Source organism: Talpa occidentalis, unplaced genomic scaffold (genome assembly GCF_014898055.3).
Source record: "Talpa occidentalis isolate TD23 unplaced genomic scaffold, MPIMG_talOcc4v2.1 talOcc4.6, whole genome shotgun sequence".
Lineage (NCBI taxonomy): Eukaryota > Metazoa > Chordata > Mammalia > Eulipotyphla > Talpidae > Talpa > Talpa occidentalis.
Genome location: NW_023604972.1, coordinates 49,615,402 through 49,634,899, shown reverse-complemented (window position 1 = coordinate 49,634,899; position 19,498 = coordinate 49,615,402). Strand labels below are relative to the sequence as shown.

Here is a 19,498-nt window from a genome sequence, read left to right as displayed (position 1 = left end):
TCCTTGTCCAAACTGGCAATGACTTTAAATGTAGTCAGTCTGTTGGATGTTTTAATACTTCCTAATGTAGTCACTAAGGTTTGTATGAATGCTTGCCCCCCGAATGCCCATTTTTTGCTTATGTATTGTGCTTTTTAAAACAAATCTGGATAAACATGCAGGAGCCCTCTTGCACAGACAGACACACAATGTTTTGTGCTTCTACTAAGGAAAAAAATAAAATGTTAATAGAAATGTAGCTAGTTAAGAGACTTTGAAGGCTGAGGGTATGGTGGACTGCAGATGTTAGTGTTGAGGGAGGATTAAAAAACTGGTATACTGTGTTTTAAGTGTGTGCTTATTTGAATGAGTGAATTTCCATTTCGTCTTTTTGCGTTAGGGCCTTAAACAGACTGATTTGAAGCTATGCCTGAGTTCTGAGTCATACTAAGAAAGTGTGGCTGGGAATCTAGTTGATGACTAGAATTAGGTGGGAAGGGCTCTTTTTTCCCTGTGATTTGTTCTATTTGTGAATATTTACTTCATGAACTTATTTTAAGTTGGAAGACTTGGTAACCTGTTACTGGCGTTCAGGAAATTGATACTCAGCAAGTTGGGGGAAGTCTTTTTTGTAGTTGTAGACATTAGTGTCCTACCCTGGTAATTTAAGACTTTCTAATGAGCTAAATTGAGCCAAATTGCTAAGAATAGTTAGGGAAAAAAGTGAGAAATGGAATAATTGTAGTAGAATGGTTTTTATAATTTTTGTGGAATTGAATCATGTCTGATGTTAAGAATGACCAATCAAGCAAGCGTTTTATGAAACAAAAGTTAACTGTTACTAATGTAAGTTTACTTTTTATGAGGTACCTAAATTGGGGCCCAGCAGCCTGTTTTGTAACTGTATTGCAACACAGCTAGGCATATTTGTGTAAAGCTGTTTTTTTGCACCACAACAGATTATAGAGTGGAACAGGACTATCAAATTTAAACTATTACTTGGGCTTTTACAGAAAAGTGTGCTGAACTCTTTATCTAAATTAGTGAAATGAATTTGTGTTGGGATTAAGCAGTTCTGTACTTATTTTATGTAAATACAGTAATTTTATTTTTTAAAAGGTTAAAACAATTAAAAACTAGGTCTTAAAGTGAGGTCTGTTTGCTTTGGCTAATGTAAAACGAACAGATTAATTGTTATTTTGTTAAAATGAAAGTGTTACCCTGCCCCAATACTTGGTGACTTTGATTAGTAAACCAGGAGAAACTAAAATGTTTAATTAATTGCTCCCAGTAATCTAATGGCTTAATTTGGGGGTGGGAGGTAATTTATTCTCATTTGACTTTCATGAAAGTTACACTTGCACATAGAGTTGAAGAAAAACAACTCGGTTTTTATACTATTACAAGGTTACATTTAAAGTGCTATTCTCAAATCCATTTCAGGCATTATTTCAACCTGATGAGTTTCTCCTCTACCAGGCACTAAATTTCAAACTTCCACAGAATTGAAAATTTTTCCCTTTATACAAATCCATTTAATTGCCAGCTTTATGTTTTTCCTAGGCCTTAGATATTCCATATTCCAATCTGAATTCATTGCCCTTTAATGTTGAATAACAAGATGGGATTATTCTGCATTCCAATTAAGATCCTTTTTTCTTTCCCCCATCCCAAGGCTTATTTTATGTAGCCTATCTTCCTGCTTCTGAAACCATCTATTAAACATTTGTTCTAACCTCTAACTGGGTTATTTGTTTAGGTAAAGAATTCTAGGTTTAGAATGTGATTCTATTTTGATTCCTGATCATGTAAAGTATTTTACTCAGGGTTTTTGCCTTCATCAGTTTTCAAGTTACTGGTTTATTTCATCCCCTGCTGGGCACTCAGCAGTCCTGTCATTGTGTGAACTTGCCTTTCAATTCTGGAAATGGTAATGAACTAATTTCATCCCCTTCACCACCACCCCAATCCAGTCTCTGGAATTACTTAGGTGTGAGTCATGAACGTTTTCCTACTTCCCATTGCAGTTTAGCTTCCTGGGTGATTTTTATGACTTAAGTTTTCCAACTTCTGTGGTTTCAAATTTCAATCATTTTTGGTTTTTAGGACCTTCACCCTCCAAACTTAAAGACCATTATCTTTTACTCAGGAATGAGTTTACTCATTCCTGAAGTTATTAGTACTAGAAGTTTGTTTCCTCCAAGATGCTTTACTTTCTGGTTGGTTTACCCTCTGCCTTTCATATTGTCTGGTGATCCTTGGCTCATTTTATGAGTTGAACATTAAAAGCTGATTGGATATTGTGTATTTGTGTAGTGCTGGGGTTTGTTACTGGGTGATCTGGCTGTGTCTTTGAGGAGCATTTGGATCTTTTTTTCTCTTAAGGTGATTAGGTTCACCAGAGAAGTCTTTTCCATTGTACCTGAAAGGTAAAAAACTCTTTTGTTAATGGTCTGGGATCCCAATAGGGGGAAGGGATCTGAACAATAGACTACTTAAATGCTTTTATTTTGCTCACTGTATGACTTTGCCCAAAGGCTCCACCCACTTAAGATAATCCAGTTTCTCCAGCATGTGGAGTTAAGGTTGCTAGCAGTACAAAGGGGATTTGGGGGTTTAGCTGCTTGTCACTTTCATCCAGTCCTCTTAGTCTACCTTTCCTGTATTTTTAAAGGTTCCTGAGTTCCCAACTCCTAAATCTTTGGTTGAAGATTGCTCCTTAAGGATAATACCCTCACTACTAACAGATTATCTCATATACTTAGCATTTATTTAACTGCAGATTTCAAAATTTGGTTGCTATTATCTCTCTTCCTCTTGATGTTGTGCCCCACCCCGCCCCTTTTTAAAGTGTTGGGTTGCATTTCAAAAATGAGTGTTCAATCACTTAAAAGCAGCCCTTTTACATTTGTGCATGGGGGTGATTGGTGATGGAAGGTTTGGGGGAACAAAAAAGGACAGGTAAAAAGCTCAATACCTGTATAGAATTTGTCAAAAATTCACAAGTAGTTGGCTGGGTTATGGAATTAATCTGCATACTAATGGACAGTGTTAGGTAACTTTGATTTCAGTTCTCCATCAGTTCTGTAGATTCTTGTTAGAACCACCAATCTACTTTTCATACCAGCTTTCTAGGTCTGCTGTCCTAATTGAGATTTTGATGCCTTTGGTTTACTAGATGTCTGCCACCAGGTGAGTTCCTCTCTTTTTGGGGTTATGGGTTTCCTCTTGTTCCTTTCATAACCTTCATTGTGTATTATAAGGTTGCACATTTTGTTAATCATTTTACTCTTTCCTCAATGGGATGAAAAACACCTGTCTAGGTGCCATTCATTCTGAGGTGATTTTGAAAGGTAGTCCCAGGATCCAGTGACTAGGCCTTTGCATTCTGTACTTTGGTCTTTTATTGTTTTACGGATTGGAAAAAGTTCTTTGAAGTTACTTTGTCCTTTGCAAGTACTGTATGTTTAGGGACTTGAGGTAATTGGTAGTTTGAAAACCAGGACTGAAATTGCTGTCCACTACTGTATTTTTGTTGGTCCTGAATGTTTAGTAATTGTTTATTTGGTTTGGGGTCAGATTAACCTTAATACCAACTAGGGGTCTTTGCTCAATATGCTTGACATAACTCAGTAAATTTCTTTGAGAGCAATTTTCTTATTAGTACAATTTAATATACATGACCCCAAACTAGTCATAAAAATTTTTTTCCACCTATTTATTAGGTTGAAAAGGGTGCACTGTATCCTTTCTTCGCTACTGGCTATGTTTAGTTTGAGTCTAGCGTGTGAAAATTTGCATGGGTAAAAAGTGACTAGCAAGGTGAATACTCAGGTGTGCAAATTGAGTCTGACCTGTTAATTACTGTCAGTTGCCTATAATCTGGTTGACATTTCAAAGAGGTTTACTGGTGATTTACATCAGAATCAGAATTGTTTGGCGTGTTACCTGGGATTTTGTGTTTCCACCCCATGTGATCTTGGTTGGACTGAAGTTTTAAGGACTATTTAAGATGGTGATAGTAAAACATGCTGCTTGACTATTGTTCTTAGTTTTGTGTAAAGATAAAGGTACATGTTTGATAGACCACTGAAGCAGTTAAATCATGGGCTCTAAATCTGGTTTGTAAGAAAAATCAGATAGCATTCTAATGAGTGCAGGGCGTGACATTGGGCAACAGGGTAGCAAATAGGGGAAGAGAGGTGGTGCATTGCTGCAGGCTGAGAAAACATGGTGAGTTGATTTTATTGGGTGCATTTCTCCCCCCTGCCCCCCCCCCACTCCTACCCCTTTGGTTTGTCACTATCTCAGTCACACAACACATTATTATAAATTGGTAATCAGCCCTGACTGAAATTGATTTTGGCTGTTGTCTTTAGTTGGGCTAGTTATGTATTGCTCTGTTGTCCTTAGCACCTTTTAGATTCTCAAGGAGATGCAATCCCAGTACTCTCCTGGTAAATGGCTGTAGTATTTGTGGCCTTAAGTGAAGACTGGATCAGAGGGATCCAATAGTAACACAAGAACAGTAGGGTAACTGCTAATGTTAGTATTCCCCAGTAACCCCTATGTAAAGGCATATAATTTGGGGGGACTAAAGGGATGCTGTAAAAGTACGGAAAAAGGACCTTTCAAAAATTATACTACTTAGGGTGAAATGCTTTGTAAGAATTATATACTGAGAGCAAGGTGTTCATGGTACAATAATTCAAATCAGTTTCTTGGTTGTCACTGGAGGATTTCTTTAAAATTCAAAGGAAGTACAGATAAGCATTAAGAGAGGTGCTAATTTCATTAAATAGTGATAATAGAGGTTACTGAATTCTATTTCTATTATTTCTATTACAGAAATCACTTGGTGTTAGGTTAGTTGGGATACATTTTATTTTGTAATGGGATAGGCTATATATTCTGTTTGCACTTTAGAATTCAAAAGCAAGGTTACTTTTCTGGCTTTTATTTCTCGTAAAATATTGAAATAATCTTACTAGGTCTGTTAATGCCACTACCTACATGTGACATTTAATATGTCATGGAGTTCTACATTGATACTTGAGAAAAAGAATCATATAATTGCCTTTTTTTTTTTTTTTGGTTGTATCAATGGCCTTGGATTACACAGGGCTTAACCATATTTTTTATAAAACACCTGCCAATCTCAGATGGGTGAGTGGATCTTTTCTAAAACTAAAAATTGGAAGTTGGCTCTTTGATATTACAGTGTAGTTAAGAGATTGGCTAAGACAATAAAGAACTTTGAAATGCTCAGAAATTTGTTGTAAATTGCTTCTACAGTCATTGATATATAAAGCATGCTAAATCAATTAGTTTTATGTATTAAGATCTATCAGCATGTCTTTTTCAGTACCTGGTTGACTTGATTTTAAAATAACATGATGTTCTCTGTATCATTTAATTTTTCAATACATATTCTCCCTAAGCAAATTCTGTTGAAGCCAAGTATTTCAAGTTCTAGAAGCCTACTTATTTCTAGGGTCTTCATATAAGTTTATAGTGGACTTCAATGGGGTTTTAATTTGCACTAAATTTTCTGAAAGATTACTTATGTTCAAATTATAATGTAGACTTTGTCTTACAATTAAACTCTTACAGCACTCATACATTTTTTGCACTGTCTTTTTTTTTTTTTTTTTTTTTTAAAGCTTTCCCTTCTTGGATGAATACTTTGAAACAACACAGGTCTTATTGTCTTTATTGAAAAGGTAAGGCACCTACCATCATGTTTTAAATGACAATTTTAAATGATGGAATCTTTTGAAAATTAGATAGCTTATGGATAATTGGGCAGCTGAATTTGATGGGAGAAAAGAAGGAAATTTCTAGTTTGCTTTAGAATGTTCATGAGGAAGTACTGAGGATAGGAAGATTCTATATGTAGTGGTTTAATCTTTGGCACCTGCTGGATTTGCTATTATTAAGTATGTGAGACACTAAAAGTGCTGGTAGGCATTTACTACTTACAGACTTGAATAAATTTTTCAGAAAACAGCAGATTGGAATATCTGTATATGTAAAATAGCAGTAATGCTAGCCAAGGTGCTCAATATAAATACAAAGAATGCCTACTAATATTAGTCCACTATTCCATTTACTCTGTGCCCCTTAAGAACTCTTAAGGAGAGTGGTCACTAACAGTGCTGGCCTGCCAAGAGAGAACTGCCATTATGGCAATTCATGGTGTGGTTGAACAGGTCTCCTCTCCCCACAAATAATGTGTTTGTAACCAGCTTGTGGTTTGTCCTTTTGTTCTAAAAGAGGCTGGAATTAAATAATAGATTTTGTTATTTTAGGTCCTGCCATGATTCTATAATGACACAATATGAACTTTCAAAACATTTACAATGATCCTTTTCAGATTTATTTAAATGTGAGACTTTTCCATTTAGCATATTTTAAATATTGGTTTTATACATTGGATGGGATAATTATTCATATGAATGGTTCAGCTCGGTCTTAACTCTGTGATGTTGGACAAGTAAAGTTTAACTTCTCTAAGAGTCAGTTTTTCTAACATTAGCCAGTCTTGCTTAGGTAGGCACATTAAATAATATGCATATGAAGGGCTCTGAGGTTAGTAGTTTTCAACTTTGTATGGTTAAGCACAAGCACTCTGAGGCCCCTTTCCAGCGTTAAGCAGAATCTTTGGGGGTACAGTCCATGGATCTGTAGCATTAAGCTCCCTAGGTGATTCTGATGCTGAGTTTCACATTTATGACTGTTTAAGATTTATGGAAATCACGCCTGAAAAGGTGTCAAGGTGGCTAGTCTGAATACAAAAAGTATGCTATGACCAGGCTTTTATGGACCAGACACATAGATAGCTATTCACAAAGGGATGAGAGTCCTTTTCTAAGACTTGGACACCTGCAGGGGACTCATTTATGCTTTTGTAAATTCTGGGCTTCTCTGGGTATGAAACTTCAGGAGATCGATACAGAAGTCCCATGAGTTTAGTGAGTGATTTGGGAAGATGAGATGGAGCAGAAGAGAAGAATCTGGTAGGTTAAGAGTTACAGATTATAGTGTAGCTGTGGTCCCCTTTAAAGAGAGAGGAGCAGCAAATAAGATCCAATAAACAGTTTTGTGAGGAAAGGAGGAAGAATATATAGTTGAGTTTTGGGATTTAGAATTCAAGATGTTTGTATGAAAAATAGTGGGTATATCTAATAGATTGGTTGTAAGGTGGTTTGGAATTCCAAAGAGAGATCATTACTGGTGAGGGCAACATGGGAATAAATAAAAAGCATCCCGTAGAGTGGGAAATAAAGAGCTTCAAAGGCCATTTGAATGACTGCATAATTATACCCCTTCAAGGCCTAGTTCAAGCAAGCAGGGTCTTCATTTATTGATTCTTTCCTCTTTTAAGCCCAGTGGACTTGGGCAAGTGACAACTTGTGTGTTAGCTTTCTTATCTGTAAAACGGAAATAATAATGATGCCTACATCTCAGGTTACTGTGAAGATTAATCTCCAAAGTACTTAACCAGCTAAATGCTCAATAACTTACTGTTTACTATATTGCTTATACCTTTTGAGATACATTTGACTGATTACATCACTTGGATCCCACTTTTAATCTATGAAATCTTCCTCACTGACTGGAACTGGTGTTGATCATTACCTTTTTGAATTTATTCTCTGCTTTTCACTACTTAACTAGATGCTTTTTAACAAGTTTATGCTTTGTATTGATTTTGCCTCCTCAACTGGAATGTAAACTTCCCTTAGTTTAAGGATCATATCTTCTTTATATATAGCCATTCATTTCTTAAACATTGATTGTATTTCTATTAATATGGTAACTTAGAATACATAAACCCTACTGTTTCATAATTGTTTTGATGCAGAGTGGAAAAAGCTCAGTAACGAACACAGAAATGAGGAAAAATCTAAGATTGTCTTAATAGTTTCTTTCCACTCAAGTATGTTCTGACAGATGTAGCACAAATAGGCAAACACTTCTTACTAAACAGGTGCTATTTTTTACTTTTTCAACAATTGATAAAAAATATAAATCACTTCAAAAGCTCTTAAACTATTTAAGACTGCCTAGGAAAACATGCATGTGGGACTTGTTGCTTGGAACCAAGGTGGTGGTCTGTACTTTATGTATGTATGTATGTATGTATTTTTCTTGTTGAATGTTGTTGGTAGTCTGTGCTTTTACACATGGTGCCAAATGGAAAGGAGCTTGCAGAAGCACATTATTCAATTTTAGGTTTCTAAGTTTTGGCTTTCTTATATTTACATTGAGGAAGGGGACTAGATTAGGTAATTATTTCGTGTAAAAAAACTGGGGTGTAGGCCAGAGGTGCAGGGGTAAGAGGATTCACCAGAGTCAGAGTGGGCAGGAGAAGAGAAGTACACTGTTGAGGGGAGCAGCTGGTGAGAAAGGAGAGGTCTGCTGCACCATATATGGGTTAGCTCCCAGACCAGGGATCGAGCTCAGGCTGCCTCTAGATTGGGTATCTTTAAATTTGATGTCTTTTATTTTTTTAAAAATTTATTTATTTATACAAGCACTGGGTACAGTCAGAAGTGCGGGAGGGTGAGAGAATTCACCAGAGCCAGAGCGGGGAACAGAACAGGCAGACCGACGAAATACACTGCTGAGGGGAGCAGTGGGCGTGGCAGGAGAGGTCTGCGTGCCATGTAGGACCCTCGCTGGCGGCCGGGGATCGAACTGGTACTGCAGAGGCTGTGCTCAACTGCTGCGCCACCAGGGAGGCCCTGATGTCTTTCAGTAATATGCTAGTACCCACTGGTAATCAAATAGATTTTTTTTACAGAGTTACAGAAATTTTAGGAGGCAAATTTTCTAGGGCTTCAAGAGTAATGGCAGGAACATACATGACATTTCTTCTCACAATATTCCTATTCAAATTCCTGTACCTACCCCCAGAAACAATCTACCAATCTGGCACTGATGTGTCTTACTTGGTCCACAGTTAATTTAAGGGGTCAGATAATATCTCAGTGTTAAACATGGATTTCATGGCTATGTGTTACAGTCAGTAGTTGAATCAGTAAAAGTTCAGTTTTCTACCTGTGTGATCTTGAATATGTCATTTGACTTTGGTATTTTCTCATTTACAAAATAAAGAATATAAACTAGCATTTACATGGCACTTTCTATGTCACTGTTCTCTGTGCTTTACATTATACTTACTTACAAGTCTTTACCTCATCATGTCATTGTAAGATAAATGAGATACCCCTCACTACATTTCAGAGTAAGTATTCAATCACATCACCATTCCCCTGTCCCTCTCCCCCCCCCAATAAAACTTGAAGAAATTTCAAAGTTTCTAACATTAAAATCCTAAAGAATACCTTGTGAATGGACAGGTGATATTGTGCTGGAGGAATAACAAGTTTGACTCCAATTTCAAAATGCTGACATTTCGTCATCAGAATCAAAATGAGTAATCAAGTAGTCAGGGATCACTTACAGTCTTCTCCATGGATCACTAAATGATTTTTAAAACCAACTTTAGGGCCTCCCCTGGTGGCGCAGCAGTTGAGCGCTGGGCTGCGAGGCTGCCTGCAGCCTCTGCAGTGCCGGTTCGTTCCCCGGTCTCCAGCGAGGGTCCCACAAAAAAAATAAAATAAAACCAACTTTAGACTTAAAGTTCTGACTTAGCAAATAGAACTCACAAAATCTTGTTACCAACTGCAAAGTGAAGTTGGATGCTTTTGTTGTTAGAAAGCTTCGTGATATGAGATAAGTGTATCATGTGGGAAAAAAATGGCTGTTAGGAGGTAACAGGTTAGGAGGCTGGGAACTATGATTTGTTAAAGAAATGGTAAAGTTAAGAGTTAAGAAGACTCTTAATTGCTTTACCCAAGGAATTACACATTAGTTTGACTTTTCATTTCAAATGAAAGAAGAGGTATTTCTCTGGACTTGTTCTCATGTTAGAGTGTCACATTTCTAAGGGAATTTGAAAGTGAAGGTAATTACTAACTGAGGACTAAAATGACAGAGATTTAATCAGTGCCATTCATGCTATCATCTTTTAATAGTTAAAACTTGAATAGCATTTACTATGGCAGACATAACAACTCTGTGGTATTATCAGCCCCATTTTACAATACAGAAACTGGTATAGATTAAGTGATTTTTCCAAAGCTGGCTAGGTGGTATGTGGTAGGAAGAGTTAAAACCTTGTCAGTCTGATTCCAGGGTCTGTATTCTTAATCCATAACAAAGAGCCGGGGGAAATAGTGTAGCAGTGGGATTTCAGAAATGGAAGACACACCAAGTCAAGAGTCAAGGGACAAGGCAATGCGTCCTACCTCCACTTCTTCCCATTTTCCTACCACTAGAGAATGCTTTTGTAATTGTTGGTTGTAAAACTTTAAAATTACATTTAACAATTTACTGCTACCTTTTGGGGGTGAGGAGAAGAGGAGTCAGGTTGGTATTACATTTGTACTTAAGAGAATGATGATGATTGAAAGAAGAATTGTCATAATGATGATTATAATCTTTTTGAAGTGTTTACACCATATCTTCCTAAAAATCTTTCTTGTTTGTGGGGACTCTTTAGCCTGAAATAAAAATAAACACAAATTTAATGTTTTCTTTTTACTTCTGGATTAATGGGCACACTCAATGCTTATTAGAGCTATTTAAAAACACATTTTAGCATGGTTTTAACCAATTCCAAAAAGTCTTAATATTTCTGATCAGCTTTTATGAAATGATATACCAAGACTCCAGTTACCTTTCTTATTGTGGTTAGCTGTACTTTTATTGTAACTTGTTGAACAAGTTACTACTTTTTTTTTTTTTTAAAGATTTGTTTATTTATTTATACAAGCACTGGGTACAGTCAGAAGTGCGGGAGGGTGAGAGGATTCACCAGAGCCAGAGTGGGGAACAGAACAGGCAGACCGACGAAATACACTGCTGAGGGGAGCAGCGGACGCGGCAGGAGAGGTCTGCTCACCTTGTGGGACCCTCACCCATGGCTGGGGATTGAACTGGCGCTGCAGAGGCTGCGGGTAGCCTCACAGCCCAGTGCTCAACTGCTGCGCCACCAGGGGAGGCCCGTTACTAACTTCTTGAGCCCTTTTCTTCATCTCCACTTCACTTTATTACTTCTTACAACTTGAAATTGTTATCCCTTTTTCCATCTCAGAAATCCTATTCAAGGGCCTCCCCGGTGGCACAGCAGGTTGAGCACAGCGCTGTGTAGCTGTCCGCAGCCTCTGTAGTGCTGTTCGATTCCCGGCTGGCCGGGGAGATACCCACATGGCACGGCAAACCTCTCCTGTCTCAACCACTGCTCCCCTCAGCAGTGCTTTTGGTCCGTCTGCCTGTTCTGCTCCCCACTCTGTCTCTGGTGAATCCTCTCACCCTCCCGCGCCTCTGGCTGGTACCTATTGTATAAATAAAATAAATCTTTTTTAAAAAAGGCCTTGTTCAAGACAATTTTTCTCTAAAATATCTCTTATCTAACTATATAAATTTTACTTACTGTTTGTCTAGAATATAAGCTCTATGAAGTCAGGATTCTTATTTCATTCACTTATATTCCCAACAATGCATGACACACAGTACTTGTTCAATTGATATTTGAATAAATAAATTGAATAAATAAATATAGTTATTAATCAGGGATAATAGTATCTGCTTCAATCTAGTAGCCCAGATTGTGAGGATTAACTGACAATAAATATGGAAAATCTAGATTGCCATATAAGCATAAGTTATGCCATTAAGATAACTATATGTTATGTTTATATTATAAATTCACATGCTATAAATGACTTGGGTCCTGGTATGCTACTCAAATGGTCTCATGACTGATGTATGACAAATTATGGGAGCCCCAGGCTTAATTACCCAAGATACATACTGTTGGTTATTCCTAGAATCTGGCATATAAAAGTTGTAAGTGGGTATATGTTACAGGATGTTATTTATTGAGTGCTTTTTTTTTTTTAAAAGATTTATTTATGCATACAAGAGCTGGGGTGTAGGCTAGAGGTATGTGGAGGGGGGTGTTGGAATGAGGGTGAGAGGATTCAACAGAGGCAGTGGTGAGCAGAACAGGCGGAGTATGGTGCTGAGGGGAGCAGTGGGCCAGATAGGAGAGGTCTGCTGCTCCATATGGGTTAGCTCCCTGGCCCTGGCATTGAACTCCTGCTGCAGTGGCTGCCATAGTTTCATAGTGCTGAGACTTAACTCCTTGCGCCCACCAGGAAGGCCCTATTGAGTGCTTTAAGTGCAGGTACCACATGACATGTTCTACACATATTTCCATAAAATAGTTAATAACATAATAATCTTGTGAGTATTCCTATCTTATAGTGTTGAAGAAAATGAGGTTCAGAAGGGTTAAGTACTTGCCTATAACCTCAGGCAAATAACCTAACCCTTCTGATCCTCCTTTTCCTGTAATAGCTAGTAAGTGGTGGAGCTGCAACTCAAGTCTAGAACTGCATGACTATACTGCGTCATGTTGAAATACTTAGTTAAGGATATAAAAAGACTGTACATTCTTCTCAGATTGTTTTCTTTTTGTTAATGTAATATGCACACATCATTGGACAAGTCAATTCTACAAGATTTGTGAGTAGGGCTTCCCTGGTGGCGCAGCAGTTGAGCGCTGGGTTGCGAAGCTGCCCGCGGCCTCTGCAGCGCCGGTTCGATCCCTGGCTGCTCCCCGGCCACTGGAGGAGGGTCCCGCATGGCGCGCAGACCTCTCCTGCCGCCCGCTGCTCCCCTCAGCAGTGTGCTTCGGTCCTTCTGCCTGCTCTGCTCCCCGCTCTGGCTCTGGTGAATTCTCTCACCCTCCTGCGCTTCTGACTGTACCCAGTGCTTGTATAAATAAGTAAATAAAATAAAATAAATCTTTAAAAAAAAAAAAGATTTGTGAGTAAAAGCAACATTTTACTGGCCTACTCACTTCTGATCTTTTTTTCCAGTAGTAATTATTTTCAGTTCTTTTTATTTCCATTGCTTGTTGCTATATCCCTAATACCTAGAACTAGGGAAATTTTGCTCTCCAGATGACATTTGGCAATATTTGGAGATATTTTTCATGACTGGAGGGGGTGTTACTGGCAATTAAAGGAGAAACTAGGGCTGCTGCTAAGTATCTTACAATGTAAGGATAGACAGTCCCCTTCTCTACCCTTATTTACAACAAATAATCACCCTATCCAAAACATACCAAGGTTGAGTAACCATGGCCTAGAACAGTGTCTGACACATAGTGAATGCACAATAAATGTTTGTTGAATATTCTTTATTTTTTCCTGGTATTTGTTTTCCCCTGCATTTCTAGAAAACACATTAATTTCTTGACTTTTTTCTGCTTCCAACTATGGAAAAGAGGATTTTGTTCTTACCATATTCTCTTTCCCAAACACACACCGTTCTTTCTTTCCTATCCTCTCTTTGTTTAATTAAAACTTTGTGGAGCCACAGAGTGCACTAGATTTCAGTCACTTCAATATATAATGTTCTGGTTTCTCTAGCACTAACAGGTAGATAGTTCTACAAAATACTTTTGTTAGTTTTTATTTTCTATTTTTAAAAAAAGATTTATTTATGCATACAAAAGCTGGGATGCAGGCCAGAGGTGTGGGGGTGAGAGGATTCACCAGAGGCAGAGTGGGGAGAAGAACAGGCAGATTCCCTGAAATACACTGCTGAGGGGAGCAGCGGGCAAGACAGGAGAGGTCTGTTGAGCCATGTGGGGCGTGTCCCTGGCTGGGGATCAAACTCCTGCTGCAGTGGCTTTGAATAGCTTCATAGAGCTGTGTCTTAACCCCTTCTGCCACCAGGGAGGCCCCTATTTTTGTTAGTTTTTAATCTAACAACTAGTATTCATTCACAAACTCTCCAAAGGTGCTGAAAAATATCCTTCCTTTGCTCGCTCCTATGAGCACTTGCTTTATTTTGAAGTTCGTCATACAGCCTTTGGCCTGCTCCAATAGTTTGGTTGGGCTTTAGGCTTGCTATATAGCTTTAATCTTGAGATATTTCTTCACCTGTATCCTGGGAATATCCCTCTCCTGTGTTGGGCTTTCTGTTTTTCAATTTCAAGTCTTCCACTTTCTTGATTTATCTCATTCTGTTGGTGAAAAAAATACCAAAACAGGCCTCCCTGATGGCTCAAGGGACTAAGCACCGCACTATGAAGCAATCCGCAGCTACTGCTGCACGAGTTGGATCCCGGCCAGCCAGGGAGCAACCCACATGGCGCAGCAGACCTCTCCTGTCTTGCCCGCTGCTCCCCTCAGCAGTGTATTTCAGTAGATCTGCCTGTTCTGTTCCCCACTCTGTCTCTGGTAAATACTCTACCCCCTGCATCTCTTGTCTGTATCCCAGCTCTTGTATGCATAAATAAATAAATCTTTAAAAAAAAAACACACAAAACTTCCTTAGAAAGGGTGAGTGGGAGATATATTTCTGAGAAGTTACGTGCCTACAGATATCTTTATACCAATTTTCTAATGTGTTGGTAGTTTTGGATATAAAAATCTAGTGTGGAAATCATTTCCCCTCAGAATTTTGGGACATATTCCTCTATTTTTTTCTTTAGTACCCATACATTATTGAGAAACCTGCTAACTATTCCAATTGCCAAGTCTTTGTGCTCCTGTGCTGTCTTGCTCTCTCTCTCTCCCTCTGTACCCCACCCCCCAGAAAATCTTTAGAATCTTTTCTTTCTTTTTATTGCTATAATTTCGCATGCCTTGTTATGGTCCTTATTTTTGTTCATTGAATCTGGAAACTTTCAGTTGTAGGAATTTTGCTCTATTACAGTGGTTTTCTCCCCTCTGATTCCTTCATTTTATGAAACTCCTGTTATTATGCTGCATCTCTTAGACTGATTCTCTGTCTCCCTTATCTTTCCTTTTCTTTGCTGTGTTTTCTTTTCAAGATTTATTTGTTTTTATTTATACAAGCACTGGGTACAGTCAGAAGTGCGGGAGGGTGAGAGAATTCACCAGAGCTGGAGCGGAGAGCAGAACAGGCAGAGTGACGAAGTACACTGCTGAGGGGAGCAGCGGGCGGCAGGCGAGGTCTGCGCGCCATTTGGGACCCTCGCCTGGCGGCCAGGGATCGAACCGGCACTGCAGAGGCTGCGGGCAGCTTCGCAACCCAGCGCTCAACTGCTGCGCCACCGGGGAGGCCCTCTTTGCTGTGTTTTCTAAGAGAATGTCTCAATTTTTTTTTAAAGATTTAGTTATTTATGCATGTAAGAACTGGGGTGCAGGCCAGAGGCCTGGGTGTGTGTGTGTGTGTGTGTGTGTGAGAGAGAGAGAGAGAGAGAGAGAGAGAGAAGAAAGGGAGATTTCACCAGAGACAGTGGGGAGCAGAACAGGTGGATCTACTGAAATGCACTGCTGAGGGGAGCAGTGGGCGAGACAGGACTGAGGATTGCTTCATAGTGCTGAGACTAACCCCTTATGCCACCAGGGAGGCCTCGAGAATATCTCAATTCTTATGTTACAGTGATTATTAAAATTTTAATTTTTCATATTGTTTTAATGTCCAACTGTTCCCTTTCATTCTATGAATATAGCTTTCTGTTTTTATTTCAAGGATGTGCATCTTCTATTCTCTCAAGATCATTTTTCAAAAAATGAAGTTTTCTTTTGTTTCTGTAGTATGTATCTATAGGTTTTTTCGCCCTTCTCTAGTTCATTTTCTATAGAGGAACCCTTTAATCTACTGCTTTTGTGAAGTTGACTGGGAGAGAAGTTGAGAAGTGGTCACCATTTCAGAATGTAGATTTTAACATGCTGGTCACTCTGACCTCAATTACACCTGATGTCTGAGTTTAGAACCTCTGTGGTCTATTGTCTTTAGATAACAAAATTTATTATCCTTAGAGATAAGGAGAGAAGCAATGTGGTTATAACTAAGGAAGGGGCTCTAATAAGCAACATGTTTCTTTTAAGACTATATACAGGGCCTCCCTGGTGGCGCAGCGGTTGAGCGCTGGGTTGCGAAGCTGCCCGCAGCCTCTGCAGCACCGGTTCGATCCCCGGCCACCGGAGGAGGGTCCCACATGGCGCGCAGACCTCCCCTGCCGCCCGCTGCTCCCCTCAGCAGTGTACTTCGGTCCTTCTGCCTGCTCCGCTCCCCGCTCTGGCTCTGGTGAATTCTCTCACCCTCCCGCGCTTCTGACTTTACCCATTGCTTGTATGTATGTATGTATAAATCAATAAATTAATCAATCAATCAATAAATAAATCTTTAAAAAAAAAAAGACTATATACAGTATCTTCTGTCTAGACCCCTACTGCACATCTACTTTTAGAAGTACCATATTCTCCAATATTTGATCCTTTCCAAGGTTCTGTGGTCTGAATCAATTGGCATTGTAATGTCTTTTCCTGCTCAAGCTTATGTTTGAGCATTTACTGCTCTACAGAGGCTAATAACAAATCATATTCCATTCTCTTTTTTTTTTTTTTTTTGTGGGACCCTCGCCGGCAGCCGGGGACCGAACCGGCGCTGCAGAGGCTGCGGGCAGCTTCGCAGCCCACAGCTCAACCATTGCGCCACCAGGGGAGGCCCTCCATTCTCTAGCTTCCCAAATTGGTGACTGTTGTCCTCTTAATCCTAGTGGTTTGTACATCAGAATCTCTAGTTATTATAACTATCATTTTATTGGAGTTTTGAGAGGAAGCTTTAAATATAAATGTATATATTTAACCTGCTAAGTTAATATTCATGACCCATATTTACCTGTTGGCAGACTGAGAGAAAGCTTATTGGTCTACTTTTTGTTAAAAAACCAAATCTGCTTTTAAAAACATTCAGAAGAGTCTTTCACTAAGAGACCAAGGAAAAAAGAGAGAAAAATAATTTTGCTAGGCAAAAATAGACGTTTAATGAGAATTATTATGTTCTATTTGCGTGAAAACAATGTTAGAAAAAATTTTTAAAATTAATTTAAATTTCATCTTTTATTGGGCTGATAGTACTCAATGGCTTCAAAGAGGCTTCAAAGTACTAATGTAATAATGAAAATACAGTGTAATCATAAAAAGTGGGATTAGTTTGAAAGGTAGGGCAGTAAAGTGAAGTAAAATCTTTAAAATTTTTCTACTCTGATTTCCTGGGATTTAGACGTTAGCTCCTTTCCCATAAGAAAGACACATTAAAAATTAATAGATTGGGTGGTTCTATGTATTATGTGAATTATATAACTCCATGATCCTACTAAGTATTCAAATACCAGTTAGAATATAAGAAACAAACTTAAATGTATAGCTGAACTAGGAAGAAAGTAAACAGAAAATAGGTATAAATTCTAGGAAATCTGAGAAATTGTATCAATGCTATAGCTTTTCTGGATTTGGGAAGGTGATGATTTTGGCCTTTGCCATCCAGGGCTTAGGATTTTAGTTCTTATGATTAAGCACTGGGCTCACATAAAGGGAACAGTAGAAGTACACTGTATCTTCATCCTTCCTGTTAATGAGGCTCAAAGCTTTGGAGTCTTCCTTACTCTCTCACTCCACTTTCAATCTATCAGTAATTCCAGTTTGTTCCACTTAAAGAACATATACAGAATCCCATGACTTTCCACCACTGTACTGCAGGCAGTATTCACTTAGTGTTACTTATACCTTTACAACTTTATTTTTTGCTGAAACTCAGACTTTTCATCTGAGATCATCCCATCCATCTGAAATACTTCTTTTAAAATTTCCTTTAGGGCAGATGTGATAAAGAGAGTTCTCCACTGGAGACTTGAGTTGTCCTTCATAATGTAGAGTTGTTGGTGGTGATTATCTCTCCAACCACAGACCTCATTTGTCAGACCACCTCTCCCACCTCACCCGAACTATATCCCTTACTCCCCCTTATAACTATGCAAAACTGTAAGACTAATTCTTACCAATAGAATGGTAGTAGAAGTGATGGTGTCACTTCTGGGTTAAAGTAGCCAATAAGCAAATGAGTTTTCTCTACCAACTACCACCTGAAATCAAAAGACTCTGAGACCTAAGGCAATGTCAGAGTCAAAAAACAGAAAAAGCATAGTTTCCTGGATTACCATGTAGAAGTCAGCTAACTAAAAACCTGCCTCAGGCTATTACACAACCAAGAGATTAACCTCTTGAAAACTTGAGTTCTAATTAAAAACTCTAAAATGTGGCATTGGTTTAACCACTAGAAGGAAGCAGTGAAGAAAATGATACGAGAAGCTAGAAGGATAAAGACCTGTGCATATAATATATAGTGTATATATTATATAATATATATATAGTGTCTATATAATATATAGTGTCTATATATTATATATATATTATATAGTGTATATATAATATATATAATATATAGTGTCTATATATAATATATAGTGTCTATATAATATATAATATTATATTATATATAATATTAATATATATATAATATATAGTGTATATAATATATAGTGTCTATAATACACTATATAGTGTATATAGTGTATAATATATAGTGTCTATACATTGCTAGACTGTGTCTTTTGGGGCAACAATAATAAAACTGTAACAATGAATCCAGCAACATATGCAGATATTTGATGTGCAAGTCATCATATCAACAGGTTAAAGAAGAAAAATCATCTAGAAAGTATAAAAAATCAATCAGAAAACATATTTGAAAAAACTCAATACCCTTTCATGGTAAAATTTCTTAGGGAATGAAGAATAGAAAGGAACTTTTATCATTTGTTAAAAGGTATCTATCAAAATCTGTAAATTCAATAATTAATTGGGAAGCATTAAAATATTCATTTTTAATTAGGAACAAAACACATTTCAGGTATAATTTTTATTCAATATTTTACTTGAGATCCTAGATAAGGAAAGTGAAAAAAAGATGTATATTGAAAGGGATGAAAAAAATCCAATCATTATTATATGATAAAATTCCTATGTAGAAAATTCAAAGGAATCCATAGACAAACAGCATTCCCATAAAGGGGTAAGATTTGGGACACAAAATCAACATGCAAAAATTGCATTATTATTAACCAAAAATGTATTTTGAAAATGTAGTTTAGAAAACATAATTTACAATAGCAATAAAAATGGTAAGATATCAAGGAATAAATTTCACAGACAATGTACAAAATTTGAGCAAATTAATACTCTTGAAAATTTTTGAAAGACCTTAAAAAATGAAGAGGCACAGTATAATCAGAGATGAAAAACATTGAAATTTTTTTTAAAAAGATTTTATTTTTGCATAGAAGAGCTTAGGTGGAGGCCAAAGGTACCGGGGTGAAAGGATTCACCAGAGACAGAGTGGGGAGCAGAACCAGCAGAGATACTGAAACACACTGCTAAGGAGAGCAGGGGGTGAGACAGGAAAGGTCTGCTGTGCCATGTGGGTCAGCTCCCTGGCCAGGATGAATTCGGGCCGTTATGATGGTAGTGCTGAGACTTAACACCTAGGCCACCAGGGAAGCCCCCCAAAACTATTTTAAGAATGTCATTTCTCTCCATACTACTAGAATTTCAACTAA

At 37.9% G+C, this 19,498-nt stretch overlaps 1 protein-coding gene across 9 annotated transcripts in view; it reads right to left on the bottom strand.

The window, feature by feature from the left end:
• LOC119261337 (uncharacterized) overlaps window positions 1-19,498 on the bottom strand; it is a 90,135-nt gene that overhangs the window by 38,607 nt on the left and 32,030 nt on the right. For 4 of the 9 annotated variants that reach the window (XR_008549359.1, XR_008549358.1, XR_008549357.1 and 1 more), the window contains exon 6: window positions 10,391-10,553. Coding sequence is in view for 5 of the 9 variants with exons in the window: in XM_037530599.1 (XP_037386496.1) it covers window positions 10,416-10,553 (138 nt within the window). In the remaining 4 variants the exon portion in view is untranslated. Of the gene's footprint in view, window positions 1-2,382; window positions 2,402-9,683; window positions 10,554-19,498 lie in introns of those variants that run through there. The other 5 variants (XR_008549361.1, XM_054688362.1, XM_054688364.1 and 2 more) reach the window with 2 other exon arrangements.